Here is an 11,333-nt window from a genome sequence, read left to right as displayed (position 1 = left end):
TGCAGGGCAGGAGCCATGCCCTCTTCTGCCCACCATGACAGACACCTTTACTATATCTCTCCATATACTCCAACATAAGCCCAGCCATGTAGCTGCTCAGAGGCTGACAGACAAGGCTCACTGCTAGACCTCCCCTCGTGGAGAAGAGAAGTAGCACCTATGAATGTGGCAACATGTCAGAGGGCAAAGTAAAAGGCATTGGGGCAGAAAGCTAACTGAATCCCTGAAGGCCTGGGCACCCTAGAGCTTCAGTTACAAAGGCTTTCAAATATCTCTTGATAGTGCCTCCTACTCCTAAAGCAGCTATGACCCAAGACACTTATAGAAGATGGACAGTTCCTATCAGGTTGGTGCAGGCTCTATTCTATACCACTGTAAGTCACACCTGTTCTGAAGCATGTCTACCTCTAAAGGCCTGCTCAGGGCTTACAAAGTGACTGCCAAGCCCAGGAGCAGAGACACTGAGCAGCCCAGGCTCCAGTTCAATCTCTCATCTAAGCTACCCTGGAGACTCTGGATCCTCTTCTCTGTCATACATCTCAAGGCCAGCCTCCCTGAACTGGCCAGCCCCATCCCAGCTCCCATGCATGCTCTCTCTGTACCAGCAATGAGATGCACTCTTAAGCCTCGGCCACCAGCTCTGCCAGGCTGGGGGTTAGGCAAGGACTCAGACCATCCAACAGTCAAAAGAACATGAGAAGCTTTTCATTTAGGACAGTCACACTGTGCTGTGACAAGGCACACACGCTGACTCAATACTCTTCGGGAACAGCCAAGATTCAGGTTTCTTGGTCTGGGATTCATGCCATAGCTTAAAAATGACTCACCGTAAAGTGTTCCTGTGACTTGTAGTTTTCATCCAGGTAGACGCGAGCCCTGTTGTATTCTTTCATTGCATCACTGGATAGGAGTTCCCTGAGAGGGAAAGAGTGAGCACAGTAAGCAGAGGCCCAGATGCCACGCCTTCCCACGGGTGTGCACCTAGCCACGAGGCCATGGTTAAAACTGTTTTTCACATCACCCTGAGACCCACACAGCCTCTACATGAGCAAAGCATGAGGGAGGGAAGGAGGAAAGAGGGGAATATCAATGATAGCCACAGTGGAAACTAAAGTCTACTTTGTGTCCTCAGCACACAGACAGCAGCCACATATCAGTCTCTAGTCTCTACTCAGGTCTGTGAGATACCTACACCGTGAGGCCTCCCAGGGATAAAGACACTGATGGGAATACCTGGGACTCATTTAGGCCACAGACCATGTGTAGGTGACTTCCACAGTCTGCTGCTCTCAATGGCAGCACCACAGTGCAGACAGTGACAGTGACTAGCATTTCATTAAAGGAGATAGTAGCCCATGCTCATCAGCCAATGTGGCAGAACCTCACTGTGTCTCCCACCATCCCTTTTTATGGTCAAAGCCCAAAGAGTTGATTTTATCATCATCTTTAGGTTGGCTAGAGAAGAAGTACCTACCACACATCTAGCCCAGAATGTCGGACAAAAGCCCATTCCTTCTCTGCTGCTGGTGAGAAGCAGGCACAGCATATGACCCAAAAGTACATATACTAAGGAAGGACCCCAGGGAAAACCATAAGTCTAGGAAAGAGAGACAACAGATGAGCCAGGATGGACTCCAGTGGACCCCCAGGTACTGCTGCTAGCAGCCACAGATCTCAACATGTTCAGGAGTGTGAAAAACAGAGAAAGAGATACCTGGGCACCAACCCTGAGCACTGAATTGAGGTCATGAAGAGTGGGAATAAAGATGACAAGGTAACAACCCTAAGCACCAGGCACATCTGGTGTCAAATGCCTGACGTGGGATGAAGGCTTGAACACAACCCCCAAGACACACTAGGTAGAGGAAAGGAACTGACTCTTCTAAGTTGCTGTCGGACCTCCAAACACAGGACACTGGCTCACGCTGCCCTCCTCCAGACAAATGTGAGTAAAAAGCTACCTGACATGGGAAGAATCAACATCAGGGCCATAGTTTGGTTTTGTTTTGTTTTCAAAACAAGCTACCGACAGATCCAGGCCCAGAAAGGATAAAAGTAATAGGATTAGCGGAAAAGAAAGTTAAAATGGTAAATATAAATATGAGCCCTAAAGGAAAATAGGAACGTACAGAAGAAAGGAGTTTCTGGTGCTGACAGACGAGAATCAGGATCTCACAGGATGGACTGAGAGTGGACATCCCTGCACAACAATGCAATAGGGGCTCCCATGCCATGTGGATGGCCGAGCCTCTCTGGGCATACTGAATCGGGGCAAGGCAGGAGGAGGCAGGGAGAAAAGCAGCACCTGTGGACAGAGGGGACTAATGTTCTCCAAACTCGGTCAAGCCTGCAGGTGCAAGTTCAAAATAAACAATATTAAACCAGAACACAGCAAACTGAGCTGCTACAAACAAGGTACATGGAGATGAAAGCGAGCAGCCGGGAAAGCAAATTATCCACAAGAAGATGAAGATGCACACAAGGGCTGGGCTCTGGTCGGAAACAATGAAACACAGAAGACAATGACATGGTGTCCTTGAAGTAGTGAGGGAACTGACAAGCTCCCATTCATTCCCAATAAACGCAGCTTTCAAAAATGAGAACAACAAACTTGTTCAGACAAACAAAGGCTGAGAGAATCAGCAGCAGCTGACTTGTACTGAAATAAACAGTACAGAAAGCTCTTTGGCTAAGGAAAATGGTCCAGGTAGAAGCTGAGTTCAGCCAAGGGCAAAGAGCACCGTGCAGTAAACCCACCTGAGGGTACCTGACAGCCAAGGCCTTCTCAAGGGCAGCTGCTCTTCAAAGCCAGAGCAGCAAGGCTTGTGCTGCCACGCACAGCCCATCCACGGGACAGTAGTGTGGAGCCTCCCTCCAGAGAACCACTGGCCTGCAGGTGCCCAGGCCTCAGTGTCCACGGCACCTTCCCCCTTCAGATATTCTGCTGCTCCAGCCCACAAGCCTCTCTCTCCTTTGTCAACTTGCAGTTCTTGGCATAAACACGAATTTTTATCAGTGATATGTGCTGCAGATGTTTTTCATAAGGTGGCTTAGCTCTTCCTTTGTTCAGAATATCTTTCTGTAACAATATAGCTTTCTTCTCTAACACAACAAATGTGTCAATCTTATCTTTCTAAGCTGCAAGTTTTGCACATTCTAAAAGAAATCCTCCTTACCTCCTCTTCTGTATATCCATCTTCAAATTTTACTTTAGTATAACTAGAATTCATTCTGAGGCAGGGTAGACTGACCTCTTGGGACACTGGGATGCAGGATCTTTACAAGGCACTTCTCAGCCTGCAGCACAAAGGCCCTGCACCAAGGAAGACATTCCATACAGCACGTCCTTGCTGTTCCACTGCTGCAGTGGGAGCTGGTGCTCTGGCCAGCAGAATGCCACCTCAATTTTCCTCTGGATTTTCTCCGTGCTGTCCTTCTCCACATGGCCAGCATTTGCTTACAGAGTTTTGGGAAGAATGCCTTGGGACACTTTCATTCAATTTGCCTTGAAGACTACTTGGGAGTAATGTACAGGGTGTCTGACAACCAGTCAAGCTCCAAGCCCTTGAGTGGTGAGAACACAACACGTGTTGCTTGGAAGAAACTCGGCTGTGAACAGGTTGCTTGCTCATTCCTTCTGCACATGGGGATGTTCAGGCTCTTAGCTGTCACCTGCATGGGGCATTTGAGCACTGAAGAAGTACTCCCTCCTTTTCTTGTCAAGCTCAGGCCAGATGCAAACAGAAATAAAGAGGCAAGAAAAAGTGGTGACAAGGGCCAGTGAGATGGCCTAGTGGGTAATGACATCTGTCATACAAGCCTGGACTCCTCAATTTGATCCCTAGAGCCCACATAAAAGTGGGAAAAATTGACTCCAAAAAGTTGTCCTCTGACCTCTGCATGAGCTCTGTAGATGTACACCACCCCCTTACATGTATGCATGCACACATGCACATGAAGTATCAGCAACAGAACCAGGGGTGGAGGGAACACCAGAGACCCACAGGGTGGGTAGTGCCTTCAGTACACTCCAGAAACTGAGGCAAAGCCACTAACTCAAGACCCAACTACGTCCATGCCAAGCTGTTCCAATGGAGGACAGGTCCCAGGAACACCCCATGGATATTTTTTCCTGCAACATTCCCTGTAGTCAAAACTGTGGCCTAGATGACTTCTTTCAAAGCCATACACTAGGAACCACAAAAGAATCCAATGCAACCTTTCAGAACTTTAGCCCATTTCCCATTGAAAACTACATCCAGGATTCCCTAAATCCCGACTTTTCCTCTTTATCCCTAGCCACCTTTCTGGTCATCATTAGGATGCTTCAGAATGGATACAATGGGGTCTAAGGGCAAATGGGCTTCTGAGATGGTTCTAAAAGACACAGACGAGAAAGGGCCCTAATTCCAGACCTAGAGTAGATTGGGTACCTGCTTGCTCCTCTGTGTCCACTCACAGAGCCATCTCAAGAGAGCCCATTTCCCCTCTTCCTGGGCTGAGCTCAGATGTTCCTATCTTCTCAGGAGCCACAGAACACAATTTGCATTGGCTCCATGCATACAGTGCCTGTCTCCTAGATGCCATGTTACCTCCCAGGCTTTGAAGCTCAGGAGCTGCTGCAGAACCCAGTCCTGCTCATCATCCACTGTCCACTGCAGCAGGTTGGCTAGCATTCACCCATCTCAGGTACCCTGATGGGGGGATCCCCAAGACCTGCCCCCCTAACCTAGCAGTGCAGGTGCTTAACTCTTTGGAGGTGAGCAGCTGCCAGATCACTGAGCCACACACCTCTCTGGGGAGAACTGCAACTTCGTCAACATGATCCACAGACGAGTTTCAAAGGGTGGTATTCAAGACCACATCCCATCCAAAGACCTACCCCACGGTCCACAGGCTCCAGCTGAGACTTACTTGACAAATTTGTCCACATGAGACATGGAGGCCTCATAGTTTTTCCCTCCGAATTCTTGGCAGTGCAAGGCCATGAAGTGAGGCTTATGTGTGTGCAGGACCTGGGGAAAAGCACAGAGTTAGAGCACAAACCACAGCAGGCAATGAAGCATGTACCTCACCTCAACAGCCAGGCATTCCCACACGCAGCAGGCCAGATGCCACACCACTGTGTCCACAAGTTCTTAACTGATTCTATGAGTTGCCACCTTTATGCTGCCAACTGTTTCCTTCTAGCCTCTTCCATATTCCCTTCGCAAAGATTCAGAATTTCTAAGAACCCTTTTCAATAACTTAGAGGTACTTTTCTCTAATTACAAAAAGGCAATACTACGCTATGGACAAGAGAACATCAGGAAAGTTCTCAACCCATGTCACAACCTTAGCATATCACTTACACTGCTGTGCATACCTGTTGAGGGACTCAGTCCAGGCAACCATGTATGGAATAGCATGTGCTCCTGTGCATATTGGAGTGTGATGGCATATTCTTATGTGCATGCATAATGCATGCATGCAGAACTGGATGTCAGCTTAAGTTAGTGTGAGAGCATTGCCTGTGTGCTGCCATGTGTGCGTGCATGTATGTGCTCACTATGCATAGGCTCATTCTTAATCCAGGATCACCAAGGCTGGCTTCTAAGCTGATGCCAGTATTCATGTTGTCTGAAGCACCAGATATGCACATCTTGTGTTCCCCATAGCCCTAGAAGCTGTTGCCCTATTGTCTAATTTATAGCAGCAGGAGTCTAGCATATGGCAGAAACATACCCATGGTCTCATAGGCATTGAGTGAGTGGCACAGCCTGAGCTTGTTTACAGCTCACAGCCCTACTTTTGTCCAATCATTAAGGTTCCTAGTTTTCTAAAACATTACTGAAGTTACCAGCAAACTTTGCTTGGCATGGGCAGTACAGCACAGGAAGATCAACCATCTCCTGGGCAGTAAGGTGGTGAGGCATTTGGTTCTGCCCTCCTGGAGCACGGGGAGATCACCTAGAGGGCAGATCACTGATGGGAGGCTGGGCTCCAGCAGACATTGAAGAGCTGGTGGAGGTGGGGAGGAAGGGGCTCTGGGAAGAGCTAGAAGGCAGGATCGGAGAAGAAAACACTAAGCTGAGGTTACTATCACCATAGGGCCAAGGTGGTAGCAGGGCTGGAAGCCATTGTTCCTAGAGCCAGTCGGGGGTTGGGGAAAAAGTTCCCAAGAATCATAATTTTCATTTTATGAACAGAGTAACATAATCATTCTCTGTAGGTCTTCATCTAACTTCCAAGTAGCATTTTCCATTTCTAAGTGAGTTTTTATTGTTTAAGCAAATAGCCTTTAGTAGCTCAAAGGTCAATATTTGAACAACTAGAACTCAAGGGTCAATTATGATCCTACATATCTTCAAAAGAGAAGAATCTAAGATCAACAGCTACATGAGGACCCAGATATGGGCAGTGGAGAAAGGAGCTCCAGGCTAGCAAGAAAACACCGGCATAACTGTCAGGCAGGTACCAGGCATACTGACCCCTCTTCTAGACACCATGGGCACTTCTCAGAAGTCAGACTTGGCGGGAAACTCCAGAAGGAGATCTGATCTCACCAGGGCAGAGAACAAGGCAGATCAGACTTGGTCATGACTATGCTATGGTCATAAGATAACTGTTTAAAGTAGATATCACCTGGAAGAGGGCTAGTGCTCGTCTTCCATGTGACAGAACAATGGGACCCACCGCAAGACCTAGGCTCAGGGGGAAAGGTCCAAGAGAAGGAACACAATGAGTGGGTGGTACTCTGAAGGGCCACATCTACCCAGCAGGTCACTCTGCTCTACTGAAGGTCCCCGGTTGAAAAGAGTGGCATCTGATAGACAGCTAAGCATTGAAATCCAGCAAACCAGATGAAAACCATCCACAACAGGTGTCAGCATAGCCACAGGACCATAGCAGTAATGAGCCTGGCTGAGATTCAACCAAAGTTATAGCCAGCACAGGCACCAAAGGGAGCACTGTCTGCATCCATCCCATAGGCACACAGGGAAGGAGCACACTGTGTGATTCTGAAAGTGGAGGCATAGCAGAGAGCTCACCAGATTCATCCAGAGAGGGCCTTAGCCCTGCCCTGACTGCCTCAGAAAAGCAAACTTCAAACACCCTTGGAAGTCTCAGGGTCCTGAACATCAGGCTGGCTGGCAGGGGTCAAAGGGTGTTTAGCGTTGTCAGTTACATTAAATTTTTAAAAAGTAAAGTATGTTTGTGTTTCTTATATAGTACCAGTGAAGATGTTTAAAGGAACAGAGAGTGATGAGAAGGTACGCAGGAAATGTCAGATGAGGCCAGCTCTGACAAGTTGCGACCTGACCAGGCTATCCAGGACGTACCTCCTAACCTCACTGTACATTCACAAATCCCGTGTCTGCCAGCTGTGGGGTGTGTGGCACAGGCATAGGACTGCTTTGCCACTTTAGGAACATGACTCCAATGAGTGGCATACTGTACCCAAGGACATCACCAAGAGCTCAGCCTAATCCCCACACACCAGTGACTCCATCTTGCCCTGGATTCTACTCTTCATCGCTGACGTCTGTCCCCACACTGGGTTAGTGGTTTAGAGATCACCTCAGGACTACCACTGTGTGTCTTGGGCCAGTTTCTGTCCTGCCCAAGCTGCTTCTATAAATTAAAGACAAGGCTTCTCCCACAGGTGGTAGGAAGAAGCCATGAGCTGGGGTGAGGAAGGGCTGGGGGTCACTGCCATCTGGCAGGCCTCCTTTGCTTCATTCAAGCCTGGACACATTTGACTTGGCTCTCAATCTGTGTTGGACTTGGGGATATGTAACCCACAGTGATGATTATGGCACATCCACCATAGCCAAGGAAACAACAGGCACTGTTGTCTCCCGAGATCCCAACAGCCTGTGTGACTGGGGTACGAGAGTGGTCACCCCAGAGGGCAAGGCTGGGATCCCACCTGGCCACGGCAGCACCAGGGGCATACACTGTGCAGCCATTCCTTGTGGGTTCCACATACTGGTGCCAGCTGAGCCACTCTGGTAATAGGGCATGCTTCTCTCACAGGAACACACAACCTAGGACCCGAGTATCCAGCACTCAAACAGGAATCTCATTCAGAACTACAGCCTGGTGCTCTTCCCTTGTGCCTATTCTCCTCACAGCCTTGCATCTGGGTGCTTTGCTGCTGATTTGCTCTCTCTCTTTATGGAGCATCTTTTAAGAATGAGCAGCATGCTTTCAAAATAGATTTCTTCTGCAGGCCAACACCACACATCCATTGTCAGGAAAGCCCTTCCAGGGGCTCTGGTATTTTCAAGCTCTATGAAGTAAGCTGAAATCCACTTTTGCTCAGCCTTCATGATGCATGTTCCTGGCCCTTCCCTCTTCTACAGGTCCTCTTCTCTTGCTTCTTCAGCTACAGTTGTCTTAGGTTGGATGAATTTTTTTAGTTGCATGACCACCTACCCACCATGTGATGCATGAGTTCCCCTTGGGTGAAAACATAAACGATTAATGAAAACATCACAAGGCACAGGGTTGTAACTGGAATACAAAGGAGGAGGGGCAGAGCAGAGCAGAAAAAGTCATTTTTAAACAACTACAACTAAAAGTTGTCTTAGTTTGCTAAGACGAACAGTCTCTAGAAAGTCAATGGATTCCTAGCGAGCTAAGCCAGAGAAAACCAAATATCACCAAACCTATGAGAACCAAAGATGGAAAAGTCCATCTGGAGAAAAGGACTGGAACACGGACTCAGCACAGACACTCCAGTTCCTCCGATGCCCTTCAGGGAGCAGATTCACACGCTGACAAGAACACAGGCCACATCCATCAGGAAAGAAGGCAAAAGAAATACACTTTCAAAGAAGAAGAGCACTCAGAAAAAGCCCTTCCACAGACCTGCTCTATCCTAAGCAGCACCAGGAACAGAGGCTTGTAAGAGGCCTCGAGGATTCTGGGAATGGAGGGAAAGTCTGGGTAAACAGAAAGATGGCTTCTTGCTGTTTTAGATACATAGCTTCTGGGGTAGCTAAATCCACACATTTCTCCTTCAAATTTCATATATATATATATTAAACACAAGCTACACATACACACACGTGCACACACGCACACATGTGTAGATGTACACAAAACATAGAAACCGTGATATGTGTATTTATACATAAGCAAAACAACCTACATCTCAGCCTCAGTGTGGCTGAAGAGGATACAGCAGCAACGCTAACCCACCCCAGATCAGGGCTCCTGGAGAGGCAAAAAGTTAGGTCAGGTAATGGAGTCCCCAAGATTCTGGGGCAGATTCCAGGACATTGGTGCATGGGCTCCAGGGAGATCTCAGAGATTTGCAACTTAAAGTAGGTCAGCACACATGAGAATCATCTGCAACAGGATTCCTGAGAAGAAACTAAAACATGGAGAAGCCGCCCTGAGCCAGAGGGGAGTAAAGCACAGGGGAGGAGAGTCCCAAAAGGAGTTTGAGAAGTCAAGAACCAGGATGTTCAAGAAGCGGTCAGCAAATAAGCCCCAACTAGCCAGGGTACCTGACTCAGCAACTGACAGGAGAGGGCGCCAGCGCACCAGGAATCTCACAAACTACCACCACAGCCACTACAGAACAGCAAGTCCCTGGCCTGCTGCGGAGGGTTAAAAGTCCTGTACAGAGAAGCCTCTGCAGAATAAGCTATGTTCACTGTGAGCACAGAGCCAGACCACTGCAAGAAGAAACAAAGAGCCAAACAGGAAACATCCCAGGAGATGGGGACCACAGTACTCAAGGAATTGAGTAAAGGCAGAAAGAGCAGATCACAATGGGCACCAAAAAGAGCAAGGAGGGAACCTCAGCACTATGTAAGTGAGAAGTCCTGGCAGGAAGGAAGCAGGAGGGAGTGACGGCCCGGCCAGGGAGGAGGATACTGAGCTCCAGAGGACAGAGCAGAGCAGCACTGACCACCATCACAGCAAACAAGACTTGACTTTTTCCCAGGAAGAGGCTCCTAGAGCACCCAAAACTGAAACTCCAAACACCATCTCCAAGATTCTCAGGCCTCTGGAGCAAAAGACCCACAACCAGTAACAGCAAAGGCCCAGCTTGGGGCTGCACGCTGTACAAGCAACATCCAAGGAAGGCAACCATAGAAACACCCTCAGAAACATCTCAAGGAGACAAAGGTACTATTCACTGAGGGTACCATCAAGCCAGGTCCTCCTAAGAAAATGTAGCTTGTCTGTCCCAACAGTGCTCTGAGAGATCTAGGTGAGCCAGGTAGGGGCTCTCTGTTTAGGCCTTGCTAGCCATTTGTGTCTGTGTAACAGCTGAGCTTTTCAGGGAAAACACAAAACCAGCTACAGGCTGTGCCCCATTTCCCAAAACACATTTGGCTAATAAGGGTGCAGACCCCAGGTTCGATCTACCAATAGTGCCTGTTAGGTTCTTCAGCATTCCCAGATACAACTAGCTACTACATATAACTCTTTACAACTTCAAGGTTTCCATACAGATAGGGGAGCATTTTTACCTCTACCCTCATGTACCCAATCTGATGTTGTCATCAACGACAAGCCATATATAGGACAGTGGTCTCCAGTAATGGAACTGGAAACCCCACCACCTCATGATGGCAGAGTGTTTGTGTCTGTGGTGACGCCAGCACACAACCACTATTGCACAAATGACTGTTCCTGGTTTATGTATTCAATGTGCTGTATCTTCAGAGATAGAGTGTTCTACTCCTCCTACTAAGAAAAGGCTTCTCTAAAATGGTCTGCCTATAGTACAGCAGCAGCAGCCTCCTCCGTCTCTAATCCTCATATCCCCTTACTACGTCCAAGGGCCGCACTGAATGCCTGCCTTGGCCACCAAAGTGTATGAGTACACCCTGGATGCTTGCCTAGCAAAAGTATCTCATGACATGCTTCTCAGAATGAGTCCCTGCTGTTAACTGACACATGACTGATTGTGTATCACAAAACTAGGGCAACCACTCAAAATGCCAGTAAAAAGACAAACATCTAAAACATAAATCAGAACAGAATGCAAAACCCAAAACAAAGCAGGAATGAGAAACAAAGAACAAAAAGCAGAGTGTGCACACAGCAAGCAAGCATGAAGGGCAGACCCGACCCAGCCACACTGGTGCTCACAACAGCAAGTCTGGACCTGCTCTGAATGATGTGGCTGTGTAAAAGGAAACAGTTCGAGATCATCCCCACAACCAAACCCACTAAGACAGTCACCAGGCTCACCAGATGGCCCTAGAGTCAGCCTGGACAGTTGGTGGAAGGTGGTAAGTGTTGGGAGGCCTCAGGTGTGCTGCCAGCCAAGGTCCCACACTAGGAAGACACAGGCTTGAAGCAGTTAAACACAGCTTATACCA

General features: G+C 48.2%; 1 protein-coding gene across 7 annotated transcripts in view; it reads right to left on the bottom strand.

Annotated features, from left to right (window-relative positions):
- The window catches only part of Inpp5a (inositol polyphosphate-5-phosphatase A), a 186,826-nt gene that overhangs the window by 96,857 nt on the left and 78,636 nt on the right, over window positions 1–11,333 (bottom strand). For all 7 annotated transcript variants that reach the window (XM_031388695.1, XM_031388693.1, XM_031388691.1 and 4 more), the window contains 2 exons: window positions 4,915–5,015; window positions 828–915 (listed from right to left, as the gene is read on the bottom strand). In XM_031388695.1, the coding sequence (XP_031244555.1) occupies window positions 828–915; window positions 4,915–5,015 (189 nt within the window). The remainder of the gene's footprint in view (window positions 1–827; window positions 916–4,914; window positions 5,016–11,333) is intronic.

This window comes from Mastomys coucha, unplaced genomic scaffold (assembly GCF_008632895.1).
Source record: "Mastomys coucha isolate ucsf_1 unplaced genomic scaffold, UCSF_Mcou_1 pScaffold21, whole genome shotgun sequence".
In the NCBI taxonomy this organism is placed as follows: domain Eukaryota; kingdom Metazoa; phylum Chordata; class Mammalia; order Rodentia; family Muridae; genus Mastomys; species Mastomys coucha.
The sequence above is the reverse complement of the archived record's forward strand: the minus strand, read 5'-3'. Positions and strand labels throughout refer to the sequence as shown.